The 23,134-nt window shown below is 40.9% G+C and overlaps 3 protein-coding genes across 4 annotated transcripts in view; 2 read left to right on the top strand and 1 right to left on the bottom strand.

The window, feature by feature from the left end:
- nr1h3 (nuclear receptor subfamily 1, group H, member 3) overlaps positions 1–15,679 on the bottom strand; it is a 43,599-nt gene extending 27,920 nt beyond the window's left edge. The window contains exons 1-3 of the mRNA XM_084061367.1: positions 15,557–15,679; positions 7,820–8,074; positions 1,074–1,156 (exon numbers count right to left, since the gene is read on the bottom strand). Coding sequence (XP_083917493.1) covers positions 1,074–1,116 — 43 coding nt within the window. The 5' untranslated portion in view covers positions 1,117–1,156; positions 7,820–8,074; positions 15,557–15,679. The remainder of the gene's footprint in view (positions 1–1,073; positions 1,157–7,819; positions 8,075–15,556) is intronic.
- LOC311050929 (kelch domain-containing protein 3-like) lies at positions 2,195–5,178 on the top strand (the record flags this gene model as incomplete). Its single annotated transcript, XM_084065196.1, has 3 exons — positions 2,195–2,670; positions 2,713–3,101; positions 5,138–5,178. The coding sequence occupies 3 exons, from the start codon at positions 2,195–2,197 to the stop codon at positions 5,176–5,178; spliced, it is 906 nt and encodes a 301-aa protein (XP_083921322.1).
- A 3,594-nt stretch (positions 15,680–19,273) lies between the features above and the next one.
- Positions 19,274–21,752, top strand: LOC311048298 (THAP domain-containing protein 1-like). Of its 2 annotated transcripts, XM_084061515.1 has the most exons (3): positions 19,274–19,442; positions 20,844–21,036; positions 21,691–21,752. In XM_084061515.1, exons 1-2 carry the CDS (start codon positions 19,372–19,374, stop codon positions 21,028–21,030), a joined length of 258 nt encoding a protein of 85 aa, XP_083917641.1. In that variant the 5' UTR covers positions 19,274–19,371; the 3' UTR covers positions 21,031–21,036; positions 21,691–21,752. The 2 variants fall into 2 exon arrangements, with proteins under 2 accessions (XP_083917641.1, XP_083917640.1); XM_084061514.1 differs by lacking the exon at positions 21,691–21,752 and having other exon boundaries at positions 20,844–21,331.
- The last annotated feature ends 1,382 nt before the right edge of the window (positions 21,753–23,134 follow it).

Genomic DNA, 23,134 nt, shown 5'->3' with positions numbered 1-23,134 from the left:
ATACATTACAATCAATCGATCGATTGAATAATACAGACCCCTGTCATTTAACCGTCTATAGCAATGATTACTAGGGGAATTTAGCCCTTATTCTAACAAAACAATATCACGTACACCCCCTTGAAATATCCAACAGCCGGCAGTGTGAACAATCAATGAATGCCCATTTACGGTTCAGTAGTATTAGCCTATATTTTGGTTGTAACTAAGCCATTCTTTAAAAAAGAAAAACATATATTAACTATATAGAATATTTTAAATATGAAAATCGATATTGAAGGCTTAAAAAGCACAAAAGATCGAACTCGTGCCTATCACAAATCTATAAAATGTCAATAATTCAAATGAACAAACAAGAAAGCATGCACATCCACTCAATAGTGTGCCAGGTGCATGCCAGAAGTCAAAATCTAAAAAACTATTAAGCATGCACACTGGATCGTGCTCCAAAATATTTAAAGTTTATTGGCTTCCACCATAAAAAGTGATGTTTCGACTCACGCCTCAACGGCTCTTCATCAATTTTTCAAATAAAGCCATTGAAGCAGCTTATCAACACAAATCACTGTATAGCATGGGTCTTCAACAGGGGGTCCGGGACCCCTAGGGTGTCCTCAGAGTTACCGATTTTTATATTAACCACTTGAACCCTAGCATCTTTATTCTGCGGAACATTAGCCGAAAATAGCCGATCACAAGTTCGTTGTGAGCTTGTAGATCGTCTATTTTCGGCAAAGAGGGAAAAAGGACCAAGCCAAATACAGAGCCAAAGGTAAAGTGTACTAAGTAGTCAGGGTTTAAGCGGTTAAATGTATGAAATAAACATAAAACAATTTACACAACACCGATGACAGTCAATGCTGGAGCTACTATGAAACCTATGAATCTGCAACACAATTTTATACAATATGTAGTGGGGGTCTCTGCTTCTGTCTCAGCTAAGGGGCCTGAAAAACGTTGAAGACGTTGATAGCCTACATACGTAGCAACAAAGGCACACACAAAAAAATTCTGCCCTTCATCTCACAACATACTCAAAAAAAATAGGTTTAAGAAGTAGACATGATTCTTACCAGGACCAACATCTGGGATATCAGTCACAGTCAGTGTGGACATCTTCTGCACAGCAGCTTGTCATTACGAAACCAACCTAAACCTATAAACAAAATATTTGTTAATATTAAAATATACTATAAACATAGTATACACCACAAAGTGTCAACTACTGTACACTGAGTCGTGGTACATTAATGTGTAGCAAAGAGGCACGGCCAAGATAAGGCGAATGGGTCAAAAAGCAGAAATGAAATTAATTGGTCATGTGCCACATATGGACTTTCCTTCAGGAAAGAGGAAACTGATTCTGGATATATACGGTACATGCACAATTCTGGGTTACTATATGCCAGATGGTGATACGGAAATCTACAAAAATGTGCAAACTATACACCGTTTGATAGCAATTGTCACTTCTAAAATGTGGTCAAATATCAGCAGAGAGGCCCCAGACCTGACCTAGAGGTCCGGGCACCTAGGCTCATAAGCAAGCCTGACGGCGCACCGCGGGTTCGAGTCCCGTTCCCCACGGTCTTTGCTGCATGTCTCCCCCCCCCCCCCCCATTTCCTGTCCATCGCTACTATAGAACTATAAATAAAGGCAGAAAAAGGTCCCAAAAATATCAGTACAGAGATAATGTTAGATTAAGTCAGAACAGGCAGCTGGTGGAAAATGTACTAGGGCAATAGTTAATTGAATTTGATGACAAATAACTCTTTTTTTTTTTATAGATTCATTGATATAAAGAAGTTACAATGGTCAGTGCATATGGTATACAATGTAGTCTTGACCGTCTCCATCCTACAGTAGATTCTAGGGCTTTTCCCCCTATGAAAAACAAACTTCTTTGCCGAAAATAGCCGATCTACAAGCTCACAACGCCTCGCACTGCAAGGCGTTGTGAGCAAGCAGCGAGGCGTTGTGAACAAGCTCACAAGCACTGCGAGGCGTTGTGAGCTTGTAGATCGGCTATTTTTGGCTAATGTTCCCCCCAGAATAGGGTGGCTTTGTGGCTTGGCCAAGCTTTGCGTGACATTTGTGCCACTGTCGCAATATAAGCGATAGACGCGCACGTTAGGACTCTAGTGTTGTTCAGAGCGAGCCTTTACGGATCCAAAAGGATTTACGGTGTGATAAATGTTCTGCTGGACGGTACATGTGAATGGACCAGAAGGAATCTATTGTGCTGCTGCTGCAGTGCAGCACGAGGTGTACGCCTTTGAGCGTCGGAGTTATCACATCGTCGACTCGCCTTGGACTAGGATTCACGCCCACGTTTTCAACACAGAGTCTTTACGCTGGAGGAAGTTGACCACGGTGACAACCGGAGTAGAACAAAGTGGCGTTTGGAGTGACCGATGTCACTCCAATGTGAACGATGGCCACACAGCTGTGCTGATAGAATACATCGCCTACATCTGGGGAGGGTGTCCTCCTTACAGCAACATGCTTTATGCGTTTGATGTCGACACCCACAGCTGGTTCAACCCCAGGGTGTCTGGGACTGTACCGGAGGGGAGGACGGACCACTCGGCCTGTGTCTTGAGGAAGGTCATGTATATTCACGGAGGATACGAGGAGCTGACCGGAGGACGCACTAATGACATCTGCAAGTTGGACACCACCACAATGGTCTGGTCTTTAATTAACTCCAGAGGCAGTCCCCCACCTGCGTCATCAGAACACTCTGCCACCATCATCGGGACACATATGTTTATATTTGGGGGTGAAAGGAACCACAACCACATCAGAGTGTTCGACACCGAGACCAACAGCTGGCTGAACACGCCTTCCGCACAGCGTCCAGGAAGACGCTGCTGGTTGCGTTCATCCTTTGCCTACAACGGAGAGCTGTACACGATCGGTGGCGACAGACCCGGGCGTCATCGTGACACCCGGGGAACCACCTTAAGTGACCTGTGGAAATTCAACCCGGAGACTTTTTCCTGGACGAAAGTCGAGCCCAAGGGGAAAGGCCCGTCTTGGTCTAGCATGCGCTGTTGCGTGGTGGGAGATCGCGTCGTCCTCTTTGGAGGATCCTACAGTACCAAAGACCTGCAAATCCTAGACTTGAGTCCTACTCTGAAGACGTTATGCAAGCTAGCAGTTATTCAGTACGGTGTGGAGCAGTCAGAACTCCCACACAACATCAGGTGGGAACTCAGTATTCTACTGATGGACTGAGCGCGGCTGTATGAGCACGGCAACAACAGCTGTCGGCCACCCGGCGGTGCTGTTGGGCAGCCTGGAAATGATGTGGACAGGGATTTAACATTGTTCCTCTAGTTCAGGGGTCTTCAACGTTTTCAGATTAAGGACCCCTTGGCTGAGAGAGAGAAGAAGCAGGGACCCACCACTACATATTGTATAACATTGTGTTGTAAATTAAACATTTTCATAGATTTCTTAGACAGCTTCATAGACTTTGAGAGCACTATCATCATCAGTGTATGTTTGATTAATGTGTATTTGTCTTTTTTCCCTCTACACAAAACCTCTTTGCCAAAAATAGCAGATCTACAAGCTCACAACGCCTTGCACTGTGAGCTTGTAGATCTGCTATTTTTGGCTAATGTTCCACTCAGAATAGGGATGCTGGGGTTTAAGTGGTCCATGTAAAAAACATGATCCTATCACACAAAGATTTGGCGGCCCCCCTGTAGTAACTCTGGGGACCCCCTCGGGGCCCCGGAACCCCTGTTGAAGACCCCTGCTCTAGTTCATATAGCTTAATGAAATTAACTCATCAAAAGGCACCGCTCACTTCACAGCTAGGTGTGATTCTTTTCTTGTAACCTTATTGTAGTTTTTATCATGTTAAAATGAACAGATTTGATCACTACCGACACGCCCATGACGAGAGAAAAGCATCAGTTTTTCGAATGAGGAAATCCCTGAGGGCAAGCAGAGGGGCTCTCTAGGGGCGAGGGGACTGGAATAGCCTGAATGGGGATCTGTTGGTAGATCTGTTCTTTTTGGCCCCTTGTGTGAGTCTAACCTTTTGAAAACGTCATGACTTCCTGGTACAACATTCCCACGCATCACTCAATCCACACATGGCTTCACAGACACAAACATCATTAGATGCAGATCTCGATGACTCGGACTGCACAATAAATAAATTAATATTTCAAGTAATAGGTAATTCACTGCCGGTTCTAATACTTAAACAAGGGCAAGCAATGAGTGAACGTTTCTGGTAGACAGAATCGAGGTCCAACACTCAACAAATCAATATGGCCGACAGCAACGAGAAGCAGCTCACAACAACCTAAAAATAGAAAACCATGTACTTGTCCTTTGGTTTGGCCATTATTTTTGTGTAATAATGTTGCAGGGTTCTATTTAGAACTCCTGTGTGAATATACTGTATGTGTAAATGGAAATGTAATAACCAATACTGTATGCTACTGAAATGGTGAAGGAAAGAGGTATATTTACTTTGTTAACTCTTTAGTGAGAATGGAAGAGAGCGGGATGTGTGTGAGTGTGAGTGTGTGTGTGTGTGTGTGTGTGTGTGTGTGTGTGTGTGTGTGTGTGTGTGTGTGTGTGTGTGTGTGTGTGTGTGTGTGTGTGTGTGTGTGTGTGTGTGTGTGCGCGTGTGCGTGTGCGTGTGTGTGTGAGTGTGAGAGAGTGAGTGATGAAACCACTCCATCACAACCCTGCTAGAAGAAGTGGTGTCTAGCATGAGAAGTTAATTAAATGCAACGGTCTCTCTCTCCCTCCCCTGTTCTGACTTATGTGATTTGAGCCACTGCCCACGTAAATTGCGCAGCCTTTTCTCGCAATAAGCGACTTTCGTGTTCTCCGTTAGTTTTCATGTTTGGTCGGTCTCGGGCTCAGTATTATTATGTGATGATTATGCTTGGGCTTTGACTCACTCGGGTCGGTTTGGGGTTTAAATTTACAGAGCCGTTGAGAACTCTAAACAGGATGGCACAAAACCTGGAGGAGACGAGGACCTTCCGATTCCCAGACGGATGCTCTACCTCCTGAGCAACCGCTGCAGCCACTACAATGACATGAACATAGAGAGACCATGTCTTGTGTTCACATGACTATTGTATATGTGTGGTGTAGGAAGATATTACAATGAGATATCGGACTTGTGCCCCTACTGATAAGATACGCGGTGCTAGGTAAACAAAATATTAAAATAAATAGGGATTGGTTTATTTTATACCATATTATGTTATTATTAAGTTATTAAGACGAGAGAGTGCAGTGTAGAGAAATAGGAAGCTACGGGCATGCTGTGTTGCATGATGTCTCCAGTCTGGTCAGCTCTTGCACACCTCGGACAAAGATATGTATTTTACACTGAGCCAAGGTGCAGTCCTCATTTGACTCTGTTGACTAGAGGTGTGGAAATTAATCCATTCCAAGATGCAGTCGACGATTCTGCATCGTCGCAGTGACATTACATTATCGATTATACCCCCTTATGAAGATATTTTATGCCAGGGAACCCCCAAACAAGACTTTTGAAATGTACCCATATCTTTCAATTCTTAAAGATTTTTTGAAAATAGCAGATCAACAAGCTCACAACACGTCACATCGCGACGTGTTGTGAGCTATTTTCAAATAGCCTAGGAAAAGTGTTAAACACATTTAGCTGGGGACCCCCTGGAACCCCACTTTGAGAAGCACGCTGTTCTAACGCTACTGATGCTGCACTCCCTCTGAGGGACTGAGTGAGGCTGAGATCAACAAGTCAAAAAAGGTCGGGCCAGTATTTTCCAAAGCAGACAATCTGGGCACATCAACTGCGATACTGAAATAGGCCATCCATTTTGTTCATTTTGCAGCCCTATCTTAAAGCAATCTAAAAAAAAAAGACATACATTTTGTGTGTAGGGTTATAATGAGGTCTGGCTGAATAGATTTTCCATGACAGCATATAGTTTGTCGGGTGGAAACCTCATAGGTCCAAAACAAATTCAAATAGCCAAAGTAGCAGATCTACAAGCTCCAAACGCGTCGCTTCGCGCCGCGTTTGGAGCTTGCAGATCTGCTACGTTTGTGAGATGCTGTACTATGATCAAGCAGGGCATTAATTTACAAAAAAAACACAAAAGGTTAGAACATGGAGATGAGGTTTCTGCCCGACAGTAACAATAGAAAAATAGGGCTTAAAGGGCAAGACCACTTTGGTAGAGGTCTGGATTATGTAGTTACCTTGGCATGATGTAACTCCAAAAAGGTGGACAAGAATTCAAAGAAATATATATATATGCTCCTAATTTACTCACATTGTACACTGAAACAGCTCTCAAAGTCACTCTTTTAGCACATAAACGAACACAAACCAAGTTGATTCAGCCAATACAGAGCATCACCAAACCGAGGCGTTGTGAGCTTGTAGATCGGCTGTTTTTGGAGAGTTGGTGTAGAGGGAAAAAGAGCAGACCAACTACAGAGCCAACTGTCAAGTAGACTAAATATTGAGGGTTTAAAAGGACTGAAAATACACATCAGCATGAATTAGGGATATTAGAGACCTGAGGCCGATTCTAAAAACGCCTTCTAAATCCTGACCTAAGTTTTCTGAAAAACTTCAAATATTTATTCAAAAATTACAACAAATGTATGTTGCTATATACTGTACATAGAAACAGGAACCCCAAAAGGGGTTCCCGTCCTGAAAGGTATAGTTACAAATAGGGGTTCCCGCCCAAAACGGGTTAACACATTGACTGCCAATGACGCAATATTGCGTCATTGGCAAGAGGGCGCAAGCACGTTTTTAGTGATTACGCAAGAGGGCGCTCTTCGCCAACCTATGAATGATGCTTTGACTTCCAGAGAAGGCTAGAACTGGAAAAATACCCGAAATAAGTTAAAACCGCTGGCAGTGGCGGATGGATTAATTCATTAATTAATACCTGGCAATGAATGTGTTGTTAACAATTAATCTGCCGTTAAGAATTTACTCGATTAAATGTATCGATTTTCAATTCATTAACAAAAAAAGCTGTGCAAGTTAGAGGTATGGTGTGCGTGATATAAATGTGAGCTTACCATAATCACAGTAATCCTTAATCATATTCCATCATATTCAAGGGCCTTTGGAGAGAAATGAGACAGACTCATAGAGCACTGCAGAGGGCAGGTGTGTCTGTGTCTGTCTAGATGATGCTCGTTGATGCTCGTTAATGTTATATACATCAAGGCAATTATGTTTCTGCCGAATCTGCACTAATTTTCGGTTTCGGACAATAATTTTCCCTTTGATCCTAAAAAACGCTGCTTATCAATTAATCGGTTAATCGATCGATACGGTTATGAACAATCAATTAACTCATTCAGTGCCAATGAAATAAAAATATCATTGCAAACTGTGCAGTGCCAGCCAAAAATACATAGTAAAAATAAAGTGCTCAGGAGCCGAGATACAGCCTTTTTCAGTAATAAGTTAAACAAGAAGTGAATGGAGCAGCAAATCTTCAAATGATGATATCTTGGGTTCTGAACGTTTTTTTTTTTAAAAACACGTCATTGGCACGTTGCGCCATTGCGGTAAAACACCCCTTGCATCCCTAGCATGAATCCAAGATATTAACAGAAAAGATAATGTGTGTCAAACAGGTCTATGAAGCTATCTATGAAATCTATGAAAAAGTTTAATATGCAACACAATTTCATAAAATATGTAGTGGGGGTCCTCCCTGCTTCATCTTTCTCGCAGTTAGGGGGTCCTTGACCTGAAAATGGTTGGAGACCCCTGGTCTAGTCTAGTGTATGTACGGTTGGACTTACCTCTGAAGTATTGTGTTCTTTAATATGGTCTATTCATTGTGTCCATGTGAGACCACAGACTCACTGGTTCAACATCCTCATCATCATGCTGACAGCACGACTGTAGCTCATGGGCCTTGGAGGAGGAGGAGGAGGAGGAGGTGCCCAGACAATGGACAGAGGAGTTTAGGAGGGAGTCAATACTATCTTCTTGAAGAGAACAAGAAGAAGCAGAGAGGAGAGAGGAGAGAAACAAAAAGCCTTCCTACAGTTGTCCTGTGGGAGACAGAGAAGAGAAGAACCAGAGTGAGGGGGAGGAGGGAGGGAACATGAAGGGAGGGGAAAAAAAAGAAAAACGGGAACACAAGAGGTTACCATCGGTCGTTTGCATGGCTCTGAAATCCCCACCGGCCTTCATGGCGCTGCACCAGTGTTGCCAGGTATTGCGAGAGAAATAAGCGACCAGCAGTCTATGAAAACAAGCCCAAAAGGCCACATGAGCGCTATAACCCTGTATGTGGCGGCTATTTGAAAATAGCCGATCTACAAGCTCACAACGTGTCGCTGTGTGGCACGTAGTGAGCTTGTAGATCTGCTATTTTTATAAATTGTCACTATTAAGAAAAGTGACAATTTGTGTATGTTTTTAAAAACATTTTAACACCACAAATCTGGTAAGGGGGTCCCTCCCTGGCATTACATAGTTTTAGATGGGGGGGGGGGGTCCGTGGAGAAATTCATATTAATTTGGGGGTCCTTGCTTGACATAAAAACGTTTAAGAACCACTGGTTTAAAGAACATTTAGGAAGCATGCCCAAATAAGCAACTACACTTTAGAAACAAGCCCAAAAAACCCTGCAACCAACCACCAATATTTACAAGAAACTTAACAGAAAAGCAAGCCCAAAGCGGCTTATAATAAGCAGCAGACATGGCAACAACACTGGTGCTGCAGCCCTTTCCTGTTTGAGTATCTAAGCAGGCCTTTTTACACAAACACCCCCCCACACACACACACACACACACCACTCCACTGGGTGAAAAATCCCCATCTTCAAACAGCTCTCTGTCTGTGAAATCATAACTTAGGACTTATGATCTCAGAAACAGATCAGAATCAACTATATTGTGTAAAACAGTGGGTGAAATTATTTTATGTGCAGGTGTTTTTGTCATTTCCATAAAAGAGAAAGGGAAGAAGAAGAGGGGGGCAAGTACATTAAGTACATTTACTTAAATACTGTACTTAAGTACAATTCTGAGGTATTGGTACTTTACTTGAGTATGTCCAATTTCCAATACTTTTACTTCTACTCCACTACATCTCAGAGGCAAATATTGTACTTTTACTCCACTACAATTATTTGAAAACTTTAGTTACGAGTTACTTTTCAGATATAAATGATGATATTATAAAACATACATTAACCATTTTAGCCCTATTTTATACCTAGGCTATTTGAAAATAGCCGATCTACAAGCTCGTAGATCTGCTATTTTCAAACATTTTAGTACTTTTACTTTTGGTACTTTAAGTACATTTTGATGCCAATACTTTTGTACTTTTACTGAAGTAGATTTTGAATTCTGGACTTTTACTTGTAACAGAGTATTTCTATATTGCAGTATTGGTAGTTTTACTTAAGTAAAGAAGTACTTTTTCCACCACTGTAAGTACCTGAGGTAAGACAGCATAGCAGCTACACATACCTCTCTGTGTAGCCTTTATAGTGGATTAAGTTAAATAAAGCCGCATGCTATCAGAAAACAAAATGACAATCAGTGGAGTCATACTAAATAAAATCTGTATGACGTGGATATACTTGTGCGTATCTTCAAAGACGGTAAAAGGTCGATTACATTTAGGCCTAGTTACTGTCACATAGGTGTGACAATATTACATGATGGTTTGAATCGTTTTTCCATTCATCTGTACAAATTGATATGTTGAAAAATATTTCAATCCATTTCACCAAAGATTGTCAAAGATAGCAGATCTACAAGCTCGCAACGCGTGTGACGAGTGTGACGAGGCGTGAGCTTGTAGATTGGCAATTTTTGAAAGTCTAATAATATTAAAGCAATGTAACTTTTTGTAATGAATAAAATGTTGTCCAATCTGTATGGTCAAGTATGTTAACACGGTTGTATTTGGTCTCCTTGATACGTGACCTTTGACACGATCCCGTTTCTGGTTTGACACAAATCTTTACATGAAGGTCAAGATTCAATGTGATCCCCTGAGAAAGCAGCCAGGCTCTATTTAGCTCAATGCTACAGGAGACCCAGGTTCAAATCCGGGGTAGAACAGGAAAGTTTATTTGTCTGCCCTGTGCAATTGTTGTTTACAAAGCCTAAAAAAGGCAAACAGAAATGTGTGTATTTGGCCGCGGACCCCCATCTCAAAATGTTTCGTTCCAGGGACCCCCAGAAGCAAAGATTTGAGTTAAAAATGTTTGCTTTAAAAAAAAAAAAAAAAAATATATATATATATATATATATATATATATATATATATATATATATATATATATATATATATATATTCAAAGATTTGACACATTTTCACGATTTCTTTTCAGAAATAGCAGATCTACAAGCTCATATTAGCTTGTATATCTGCTATTTTTGAATAGCCAAAGAAATCTTAAAATGACAGTGATAAGTTCCTGGCTTGAATGGGTTAAACAGCCCTTCTACCAATCAGAGACATGTCGAGCACAGCTGTCCACAACATCACCGGCCTCTGCTTGCTTTTAACTGCTCGATGGGGGAGGTCAGTGGGTCCGGGTTCAAAAGAGGCCTTTTTATTCACACTGAGTGAGAACACGCTATAAAAATCAATATCCCTTCAAACTGAAACGGCCAAACCAAGCCTCTTGTCACAAAATGAGTGTGTACGGGATGAGTAATACCAAGTAAAGCAGAGGTCTTCAATAGGGGGTCCGGGACCCCTAGGGGGTCCTCAGAGTTAGTACAGGGGGTCCGCCAAATCTTTGTGATTTTTACATTAACCACTTCAACCAAGCATCCCTATTCTGAGGAGAACTTTAGCCAAAAATAGCAGATCTACAAGCACACAACGCCTCGCGCTGCGAGGCGTTGTGCGCTTGTAGATCTGCTATTTTCGGCAAAGTGGTTCGGTATAGGGGGAAAAAAGAGTAAAAGTACAGAAAGAACAGAGTGAAAGGTCAGGTTTACAAAGTATTGTTTTTAGAGCATGGTTAAATGTCTGGAAATACACATTAACATGAATCCAACATGATAGTGCTGTGAAACAAGTCTATGAAGCTGCCTATGAAATCTATGAAAATAAAAAATACAATATATAATGGGGGTCCCTGCTTTCTCTCTCTCTCTCAGCCAAGGGGTCCTTGGCCTGAAAACGTTGAAGACCCCTGAAGTAAAGAGTAGAAAAGGGAATTCTGGAGAACCGGTTGGTGATGAAGAGAGTTGATTAATTGAATCCGAGGATTTGATTAATTGAAGTTAAGAGTTTTTTTTTGTTTTTGTTTTCTTTAACTCAGCCTATGATGACCTAAAGTAACCTACACTGTCATTTTCTATCCAAGTCCAATGTTCTGTACAGCTTATCAGTGAGCTACCTTTGTCCGGGGAGCCGCTTCATTGCATACTGCTGCAATTTAATCCAACATTATACAACTAGATTTAAAATCAAATGTCTTCCCATGAAGGCTTGTACCATTGATTATTTTCTTAGTGATTATTCTATTGATTAATTTTTCAATTATTAGAATAAGTGAGAAAATATTATATTTTTATATATCAATGAATCTATTAACCCATTGAGACCTGAAGCCGATTCTACATGTCTCCTAAATCTCAACAGTTTTCTGAAAAACCTATGTTTCTATATCAGTGGTGCTCAATCTTTTTCATGTCAAGGACCCCCAAAATTATATGCATTTGGCCGCGGAACCCCATCAATATTTTGTTCCAGGGACCCCCAGAAGCAAAGATTTGAGTTAAAAATGTTTGCTTTAAAAATATATATATTCAGAAGATTTGCACACATTTTCACGATTTTTCAAAAATAGCAGATCTACAAGCTCGTAGCGCGGCATTCGGTGCCACGCTATGAGCTTGTATATCTGCTATTTTTGAATAGCCAAAGTGTAAAATAATGCTTTTTAGCTCAAATCAAAAAATGACAGTTCCAGGTCTTAATGGGTTAATGTGATTAACCACGTATGCCCTATTTTATACTTCATTGTTACAACGGTGTAGCGTAAGAAATACCGACGCGCAAGCGTGTAGATCTGCTGTAATTTTCAACGAATGCTCACCCCAGAATAAATTAGGGACGCTAGAGTTCATATGGTGTGACTCTAAATAGAATACACAGTGTTTGCACAGGAAATTCCCCCGCTGAGTTAAACAAACGCAGAAAGCATCTAGTCATTAAGAATTAATGGGTGGGGACTGGGTGGGAAGTGTGCGTCTCTTACAATCTCACACAATCGCCGGATGTAACTTTTCCTAGTAAAGCAAAACGGTATATATGCTGTATTCAGCATCAACACCACTGTGTGAATCCATGAGTCAAGCTTTTTTGTCATCATAGGGGGTGCAACTTTTTTTCAATGGAAAAAAAGGAAAAAGCTGATCTCAAACGTCCAAATGCGTCGCTATTGTGGCATGACACCATTGTACAACCAAGTATAAAATAGGGCTTAAGTGGTTAACCCATTGATTCCATCCGGAAACGCATCTCTGTCATTTTAGGATTTCTTTGGCTATTCAAAAATAGCAGATATACAAGCTCATAGCACGGCACCGAGTGCCACGCTATGAGCTTGTAGATCTGCTATGTTTCAAGAAAATTGTGAAAATGTGTGCAAATCTTTGAATATATATTTTTTTAACATTTGTAAAATATTTTGTTCCAGGGATACCCAGAAGCAAAGATTTGAGTTACAAATGTTCGCTTGAAAATATATACACAGTGAAAAAAATGATCAATTAGAATGTTTTGTGTCGATTCGTTGACATATTACACATTTAAAAACATGCTTCAAGATTATTTGATGAATCAAAAAAAGGAATAAACAGAATAATAGCCAAGAAATGAATGGATGGTTGCAGCGCTCTACACCATTATACTATCTTTTTGTTCTGAATAAGAGCCAAAGTTTCCTAGAAACACTTTTGTTACAATTCACAAAACAAAGCCAAGGCCATGATGTGACATCATGATGTGTCATGGGATGAGTTGGGATGATCTCTCTGGTCAAGTTAAGTTGACACTAGCCGGACCAGAAGAGCCCTCGTTGTTACACAATCCTCTCTGTCTGCGGTGTCAACACCTCTCAGCCTGTCTGTGCATGTTGGCCAAGTGTCACTTAACACAGTGATCCTCAACTTAACACAGTGATCCACAACTTAACACAGCGATCCTCAACTTAAAACAGTGATCCTCAACTTAACACAGTTATCCACAACTTAACACAGCGATCCTCAACTTAACACAGCGATCCACAACTTAACACAGCGATCCACAACTTAACACAGTTATCCACAACTTAACACAGCGATCCTCAACTTAACACAGCGATCCTCAACTTAACACAGCGATCCTCAACTTAACACAGAGATCCACAACTTAACACAGCGATCCTCAACTTAACACAGAGATCCACAACTTAACACAGAGATCCACAACTTAACACAGCGATCCACAACTTAACACAGCAATCCACAACTTAACGCAGCGATCCTCAACTTAACACAGCGATCCACAACTTAACACAGCAATCCACAACTTAACACAGTGATCCTCAACTTAACACAGTGATCCACAATTTAACACAGTGATCCACAACTTAACACAGTGATCCTCAACTAAACACAGCGATCCTCAACTTAACACAGCGATCCTCAACTTAACACAGTGATCCTCAACTTTTTTCATTGCAAGGACCCCCAGGTTCCTATCGTTGCCTCTTATCTCCATATTTTAACTTTGTGTAAATTAACGCCCTACTTGATCATACTAGTGTCACATGAAAGCATCAAAAGTAGCAGATCTGCAAGCTCGAAACGCGGCTCGAAACGCGAAGCGAAGCGACGCGCTTCGAGCTTGTAGATCTTCTACTTTTGATGCTTTTGAATTTGGATCCTGAAAAGTAACAGTTTTGGACGTATGAGGTTTTCACCTGACATAGACGATATGCATCAGGCCACAGACCACAATTTGATCAAAGAATTATCTGTGGGTGTGTAAAATCCTCAGTGTTAATTCAACTCTGAGAGTCGTACACGGGTCCTCTACGGGTCCATTTGGGTTCTATTTGTACGCCTCTCTGAGTAACACTTACGGGTACCCTGGACCCGGCGTTGAGAAACAGTGACATAATCTATGTTTACTGATCCATAACCTTCTCATAGACAACACCACACACTTACAATCTTCAGTGTTCCATTTATCCACCTGTCACTCTGGGAGTGCAGTCAGTGTACTAAATGGAACCAAATTGGACCCTGTTCTGTACTGAGGATTTTACTGTTTAACTGCAATTCTGGAAAAGGTTTAGCCTAATATTAGTCGATTGTATTAACACCCTCTGCCATACAGATGTGCTAGTTATATTGTATTAACATACTCTACCATACAGATTGTATAAGTTATATTGTACTAACATACTCTACCATACAGATTGTATAAGTTATACTGTATTAACATACTCTACCATACAGATTGTATAAGTTATATTGTATTAACATACTCTACCATACAGATTGTATAAGTTATATTGTATTAACATACTCTATCATACAGATTGTATAAGTTATATTGTATTTACATATTCTACCATACAGATTGTATACATTATATTGTATTAACAAACTCTACCATACAGATGTACTAGTTATATAACATATTCTACCATGCAGATGAGTTAAAAGAATATTGTATTGGTTAAAATAACTTCCCCATGAGCCAGGATTGTTACCCAACAGGTAGGCCTAGTTGGGTGTCAAAAATAACCATTTTCAACCTATTTCTGTTGAATATTGACGTTGTTTACACAAAAATGCGATAAATGAATCATTGAACGAAAAGTTAGCTTTTTGTTTTGCTTTGTGTTCAGACACTGTAGATTTTAAATCTAGCTATAATAGTACAAAGTAAATTACAAAAAGCATATAACACTTAATCCACATAAAACAAAACAGACACAACACATAGTGAAACAGTTGGTGGTTGAAACCTTAACCAACAGAACTCACACTGTTCTGTGTTCTTACAGTAACAGTTGTAACATTTACATTAGTCATGTACATTGCAGTCATTACAGTTTTACTGTTATAACAGTTTATACGCACTTTATTAAACGTCAACACATCCTCCAATAATGTGTCAACAAACTGTTGTTAACGTGTTATTACAGCCAGTTTAGACTAGTTTCACACACATCCACACATCATTATGAGCGTTAAATCACGCATATCAACGTTAAATGAATATATCATACGTATCATTAATAATATCTGTACTTTGTAGCCACGCTATAAAACAAGGCCAGTAAAACTCAACTGACGTTTGTTAGCATGTTAGCATGCTAGCCACACACACACACACACACACACACACACACACACACACACACACACACACACACACACACACACACACACACACAGAAACACTCTCTTAGTACTGTCAAGCTAACATTATTAGCTCACGCACTGTATGTATACACGCTGAGCAGTGTGTTAGCTTTAGCTTCACTCACCTATAAGGTCAGTGTGTTGAGTCCAGTTAGTTCTGGTTGACCAACACCGTAGAGTCCGTCCGTCCGGTCCAGCGGCGGTAGTAACTACTAGCATAGCATGCTAGCTCTGCTAGCCAACATAGACTGGTATCGTCATGTGACCCAGTGTTGCCAGGTTTTGCGAGAGAGAATAAGCAACCAGGTGGTCTCTATGGTTCTCAACCTGTGGGTCGGTCCCGACATGATTTGTTTTTCTTTCTTCTTTTTTTTTGTGTGTGGGGGGGGGGGGGTCCCCGATCCCCAGAACCCCAGATGACAGTGAAGGGACAATTTAAAGACTTTTAAGACCTTTTTATATACCTAAAAAGACCATTATTCTATTGCATCAAGTAATCAACAAACTATAGGCCTACTATAAAAACTGGTCATACATTGGCCAAATGATCAAATAATATAAGAAAGAGGCAAACATTGTGAAAATAGCAGATCTACGAGCGTTACGAGGCGTGAGCTTGGAGATCTGCTATTTTCACAATATTTATCTGCGGAACTGAGTCAAACTAAACATAATGCCTCAACTCCTACAGTTCCAAGTGCTTAACTGTCAGGGTGGAGGGTCCCCAGTTCAAATATGATTATTTGGGGGTTACCCAGTTTAAATATGGTTATTTGGGGGGTCACAGTCTGAGAACCAAGGTTGAGAACCACTGCAGATAGGCCGCATGAGCACTTTAAACCTGTACGCTGAAACATTTCATCAAAACAAATCTTTTACAGGGGTCGCAAAATATTTGTAGATGGCTAGTGCCCAAAACGATCTGGGCACTATAGGGACATGTGGGCACCTGGACAAGTGGGCACTTAGGGGTGGAGATAACTGGGCACCTGGGTCTGCTGAGTTATAACCTGTAAGGCCCCATTTAGTTCCAAACTATCAGTCATTTAGCTGGGGACCATTTGGTTCCATTTGTACACTATCAGAGTTATAGGGGGTCCTTGAAATTAAACAGTTTGACAACCACACAGTTAAGCTGTTTTGGGCTTGTTTCTAAAGTGTAGTTATTTTGGGCTTGTTTCATAATGTTGCTTAAACCAGTGGTTCTGACACATTTTCATGTCAAGGAAGGACCCCCAAATTAATATGTATTTGTTCAATTCACTGACTCCAACTACCAATATTTACACAACTACCAATATTTACGTAACAACAAATATGTACAACTACCAATATTTACACAACTACCAATATTTACACAACAACAAATATGTACAACTACCAATATTTACACAACTACCAATATTTACAACTGCCGATATGTAGCCTACAACTACCTACATCTACCAATATTTACAACTACCAATACTTAAAGCAACTTCAAGAAAAAGAAAAAGTCGCTTATAATATGTGGACATGGCAACCCTGCATGTGACTGGAAACTGTTGACTTCTTCTTCTTCTGCGTTTCCGGCTCAAGCCTTCGTCGCGCGGCGGTGTCGCGCGCGTCGAAAACAGCCGATCTACAAGCTCACAAGGCGTCACGGAAGTGACGCGTTGTGAGCTTGTAGATCGGCTGTTTTCGAGTCGTGCGACGGAGCATAACTTTTTATGGCTCGCCTTGGAGGCCCGTTGGCGCAAAGCTGCCCCCTACTGTTGGTCTTGGGCACTACTTTATTCATAACAGCAAAATAACACATCATTATATCACTATCATTCTGTATAAGACGTTTATTTTTTATTTACTACGGCCTAATACAAAGGTTGAAGCACTTATACGCCCTATTGAATTACTTACAAAATATTAATACAAATATATCTGTATTTTATGATCACCTATAATGACATACCCAAAATAAACTAAAGTGGTTGGAAGCTCTGTTGATATAACAGGTGTGTTAATGTGGTTTGGGTGTTCTGTGTAGCCTATATGTGATGTACCTGCTCCTCTGGCACTTCAAAATAGTTATTGTGGGTGACAAACTTAATGTTAATGTTTTGTTTGTTTTGCACAACCAGCTGGCTTGAACAAAGAACAAAGAATGTTACCCATACTGTCTACCTCTAAACCTGTAATCATGAGACAACACAGTTGTGTACATGCCCCCCAGTGTTATTTATTATAAAAGGTACAAAGGCAACCATATGAAGACAAAAAAGTGTTTTAATTGTGTAAAGTTCACAGTTATAATGTAGTGAAGCATAAACCATAAAGCCAACCGTTGGCTTCAACCATAAAGATGACAGACAGATCTTCTTCAGATTCGTTTATTAAATCCCAGTGCAGAAGCAATAACATTTGATTACACACACACACACACACGCACACGCACACGCACACACACACACACACACACACACACACACACACACACACACACACACACACACACACACACACACACACACACACACACACACACACACACAGCTCTGTCAGTATTGTTAGTATGCAAACTTTATAAATATGTTTAAGATCTGCTATGTCTAGTTTACATGTTCTAAGTACATTTACTCAAGTACTGTACTTTTACTTAAGTAAAACGTTTCAGTTCTTTTTCCACCACTGCTAGTTTAAGATATTCATTGTCCAGTTAATTGCATAGATTCTATAGGTTTGGTAAAGGTCGGCCTTACCACCAGATGAATACAAAGAATCCTGTGACTGGCTGAGCTGACCAATGTTGTGTGAGGAACAAAGAATGTCACCCACTTTAGTCTACCTGTAAACCTGTAATCATGAGACAACACAGTTGAGTACATGCCCCCCAGTGTTATTTATTATAAAACTTTATGAACCATAAAGATGACAGACAGATCTTCTTCAGATTAATGGTCGTTTATTAAAGACCAGTGCAGAAGCAATAACATTTGATTACACACACAGTTCTGTCAGTATGCAGTTATACCACACACATCTTTATTATATTAACTTTAATAGCATCACGGTTATTGTATAAGGTGGTGTGACTGTTGCAAGTTCCACTTCTTAAATTAGCTGTTGATTATGTTCTGGCCCACCATTTCATTGATGGCTTAGAACAGTGGTTGTCAAACTTTTTAATTTCAAGGACCCCTCAGTTTGGTATTAATTAGGCCATGGACCGCCGAGAGTGTACAAATGAAACCAAATGGACCCGTAAGGGTCTGTAACTAAGTTACATAATAATATGAGGGCCCATTTAGTTCCATGTGTGCACTATTATGGGGGTTATGGGGGGTCCTTGGTTATGTAAAAAAGTAAAAAAAAATTATGTAAAAAAAGGTTATGATGTGCCAATAACTATAGAGTTATTGGCACATCATAACCTAAATCTAAACACTGGTTCTCAACCATTTCTGGCCACGACCCCCCAAAATAATCACATTTGAACTGGGAACCCCCCCCCCCCCCCTAAACATTGTGAAAATAGCAGATCTACAAGCTCATAGCGCGGCACCGAGTGCCGCGCTATGAGCTTGTAGATCTGCTATTTTTGAAAAAACTTGAAAATGTGTGCAAATCTTTGAATATATTAATTTTTCAAGGAGATTTTTTAACTCAAATCTTTGCTTCTGGGGGTCCCTGGCACAATACATTTTCAGATGGTGGTCCGCGGCCAAATGTATATCAATTTAGGGGTCCCTGGCATGAAAAAGGTTGAAAACCACTGCTCTAAATCATGGCCATTGGACAGGAGGGGCCGCTGGAGGGCAGTGTCGTCAGTATCACCACCGGAAACTACTGCTGCTGTGCTGCTGCTGCAGAAGCTCCAGAGGAAAACAACAAACCTCCATACTTTACTGTCTCTGCTTTTTCTACACTATTTTGAGGAGTATAACAGTATCTAAAGCTCACCATAATGCCTGTGATCTGTGCAGCTTATGGATGTTCTAACAAGTTCGTCAAGGGTTCTGAGATCAGATTCTACAGGTAAGAGTTGATCTGGAGACTTATATAGTTTATGTGAGATAGATACATGGACCTACCTAGCTCCGACGGAACCTCTCCCTCCGCTGTATAGCTCAGAGATGAGGTTCCTCGTTAGTTACTGCCGTCTGTTTTTGAAATGGTCGCACGTCTTCCACTTTACATGTTTCTTACCCCTTTTTGCACATCGTATCCAAAAAGTAAAGCATTTCCGCCACTCTCTCAGATGTTTTAAGTTTTAACGCGCCATAAAAGCTATCCAACGGGTTGAAGAAAGTATTTAATTTGCCTCGGTTTTCATCCGGTTACATGGTTTTTAAGACATTGCGCAAGAGTTGCGCCCGTAGAGATAACATTACTGATGACCCTACTGGTCAAATGTTGAATTGCATCTTCTAATGCAAAATATTATGGAACCGGGTGAAAACCGAGGCAAATTAAATACTTTCTTCAACCCGTTGGATAGCTTTTATGGCGCGTTAAAACTTAAAACATCTGAGAGAGTGGCGGAAATGCTTTACTTTTTGGATACGATGTGCATAAAGGGGTAAGAAACATGTAAAGTGGAAGACGTGCGACCATTTCGAAAACAGACGGCAGTAACTAACGAGGGACCTCATCTCGGAGCTATACAGCGGAGGGAGAGGTTCCGTAGGGGCTAGGACCTACCTAGCTAGCCTTAGATCAAGACTCTCGTAGATGTATTTTATCGATGTTGATCTACGAGAGTCTTAGCGACCATCCCCCCAGTTTGCCCTGGATATATCATCAGTAAAGCCCGTATTTCTCCAAACATGTACAAATAAAAATATAAGGTGCTTATCCGCTTGCCTCAAATGTTAACTAGGTGTCCGGAGTGTTTGTTCAATGTATTAGTCCATATTCTTCAATAAAGAAGTGTTTTAATTCCGTCTGTGGCCGAACGCCATCCCCCCTCCCCCTCCTCCTCGTTTACGTTGAGTGTCATTCCGGCTTTCACCGGATGCGCCCCGTCAGTACCGCCCATTGGGAACTTCCGACAGAATTGGCCACAAACGGGATTAAAACACTTCTTTATTAACCACTTTAGCCTTATTTTATACATAGGCTATTTGAAAATAGCACATCTACAAGCTCACAACGCATCGCTTTGTGAGCTTGTAGATCGGCTATTTTCAAACATTTTTTGTACTTTTACTTTTGGTACTTTAAGTACATTTTGATGCCAATACTTTTGTACTTTTACTCAAGTAAATTTAGAATTTCAGACTTTTACTTGTAACAGAGTACTTCAACAGTGCAGTATTGATACTTTTACTTAAGTAAAGAATTTGAGTTCTTTTTCCACCACTGGTAATCAGTAATCGGTACAACAACCTCATGTGAGTTCACTCTGGCTGCTGGTTCTCTTCTCTCCCCACACAGGTTCCCCCTGAGCCATCCTCAACTAGCCGACCAATGGGTTGAGAGTCTGGGGATGAAGCACCTGGTGCCGACCAACAAGACGTGCCTGTGCCACGAGCACTTCCCCTCCTTCTGCTTCAGGGACTACAACGGGAAACCGCATCTGAGGGACGACGCGGTGCCCTTTGCGGTTCCCTGCTGGGCATGAAAAGAGGTTGGAGTCTGAACAGCCTGGGGCCAGCCTGAGAATTTTACATTGACGCCAATACGGAAGAGACAGTTCATATGAATGGCCTGTAGTATCGCCGTTTTACCTCTGCTGGTGTTGGAAAGAATTTATTTTAACGCAAGCGGATGGGTTTTTGGACAAACTTTAGACTAGATTTTCTTACCTTAATAAACATTGTCATAAACACTATATGCTTCCAGTCTCTAGTTTAAATTCTCCTTTCAATCATCATGATATGTGTTTTGGTAAACTATGTTCCCATTTATTTTAAAATTGACGATAAAGCAGGTTATGCTCTGGGGGGGCAGGATGATTTGTCTGGTGTCATTCTGCAGGATATGACGCAATATGACACGATATTGAAAGATGGCGGATTGCACACAGCTGAACAATGAACAACCATTCATTTTATACAGTCTATGAGTCTGACTGATGATTTTGAAGGTTCTTTATTATAAATCAACGTGAAAACTGAAACAAAGCATAAACGTATAATCAATAAACTGTCATAACAAACACACAATCCAAATCAATAAAAAGTGCATATATCAAAACCACAAACAGCATAAAAAAAGGTACCAACCACAACAATAAAACCCACAACAATAAGAATGACATTCACCCTTTTCCCCTCTCCAGCTAGGTGCTAAGTAACCAGGTGCCTTTCCAGTGGCATGTCCGTCACTCCATCAATAACACAGCGTACTAGAAATCCCACAAAAAAAATAAATAGCATTTCCATTTCTTCATTTTTTTGTGTGGCACTCACTTTCCTCCGTTTGGTGGTCCGTCCATCCAGTTTCACAAACCATTCATTTAACTTGTGGCTCCGTGCCAAACAAACATTTCAGTCTCCGTGCTGTCTACTGCTGCTCCACTCCCCCAGCTCACGTTGGACTGGCCTTTTATAAGTCAATTGCTCCCAGTGCGCTTCCGGAGTTTCCTTTCAAAAATAAAGGTTTCTGTCCTGGGTCCGTTACAGTGCCCACTATATTCTCCTGGAATGATTCATCAAAGGTTTGTTGTGTCTCACACACACACTAGAGCAGTGTTTCCCAAACTTGTTTCATTTTTGAGGAAACCACCGGTTTGATTAACCCATTCAAACCGGGAACGCATACTGTGTCATTAACCATTATTTTATACTTTGTGCTATTCAGAAATAGCAGACCTACAAGCTCATAGCTCATGCTTGTAGATCTGCTGTTTATTTTGAAAAATTGTGAAAATGTTTTTTTAAGCGAACATCTTTAACTGAAATCTTTGCTTCTGGGGGGTCCCTGGAACAACATATTTTCACATTTTTTCAGATGGTCTGCGGCCAAACACATAACATTTTGGGGGTCCTTGACATGAAAAAGGTTTTGAGCACCACTGATATAGCAACACAAGTTTTTCGCAGGGGAGCAGGGGTGAAGCCATGAAGCCCTGCGACAAGTCAGCGATTCAAAACCACGGGAATGAATTGAAACGGCTTCACCCCCCCCTCCCCCCCCTTGAAGCATGCATCACTTGTTTTATATGTGTGTGAGCGAGGCCTTAGGATTTAGAAGACATTTTGTAGAATCTCCCAGAAGCATTGACAACTGGCTGCTGTTAGTCTGTATTACTTTTCAAGCAAGTAAATGGTTGGTTGCTTAATGTTTCCAGAGTGCATTTTTTCCTTGTGTGACCCTCAACACAGGATTTAAGAATGCCAGGCCTAAAATAACAGAAAAAACCCTGAATAAAAAACAAAAAAATGTGCGCACGCGTGCACGATTTCGGCACAATGCCCCTGGCCCTCGGCTTGGTACCCTAGACATAATTTGGCCCTTGGGGAAAACTAATTGGGTAACCCTGGCCTATGCCAATGACTAGTATAAGCGTATTGGGTAGGTAGCTGAGCGGTGCAGTGATTGAGTGTTGGCTGCAACTGTGGGGTTTGGCAACGGCTGTGAGCTGGGAGCTGCCAGTCTATATAATTCAGTCTATCTATTGCTCTTCTAACCTAAATCTATTTTGTACTAAAGATCAGTACCCGTTGTACTATGATTTTTATACACTGTGTGTCATTTATTTGACAGCCTGATTGGGGAAACCT

Source organism: Gymnoscopelus microlampas, assembly GCF_963454915.1.
Source record: "Gymnoscopelus microlampas genome assembly, chromosome: 1".
Classification (NCBI taxonomy): Eukaryota; Metazoa; Chordata; class Actinopteri; order Myctophiformes; family Myctophidae; genus Gymnoscopelus; species Gymnoscopelus microlampas.
The sequence above is the reverse complement of the archived record's forward strand: the minus strand, read 5'-3'. Positions and strand labels throughout refer to the sequence as shown.

Excerpts from the sequence above, each read along its gene's own strand:
- LOC311048298 (XM_084061515.1), top strand. The coding sequence starts at position 19,372 with ATGCCTGTGATCTGTGCAGCTTATGGATGTTCTAACAAGTTCGTCAAG. Across the intron at positions 19,443-20,843 it reads TCTGAGATCAGATTCTACAG|GTTCCCCCTGAGCCATCCTC; the intron begins GTAAGAGTTGAT and ends CTCCCCACACAG.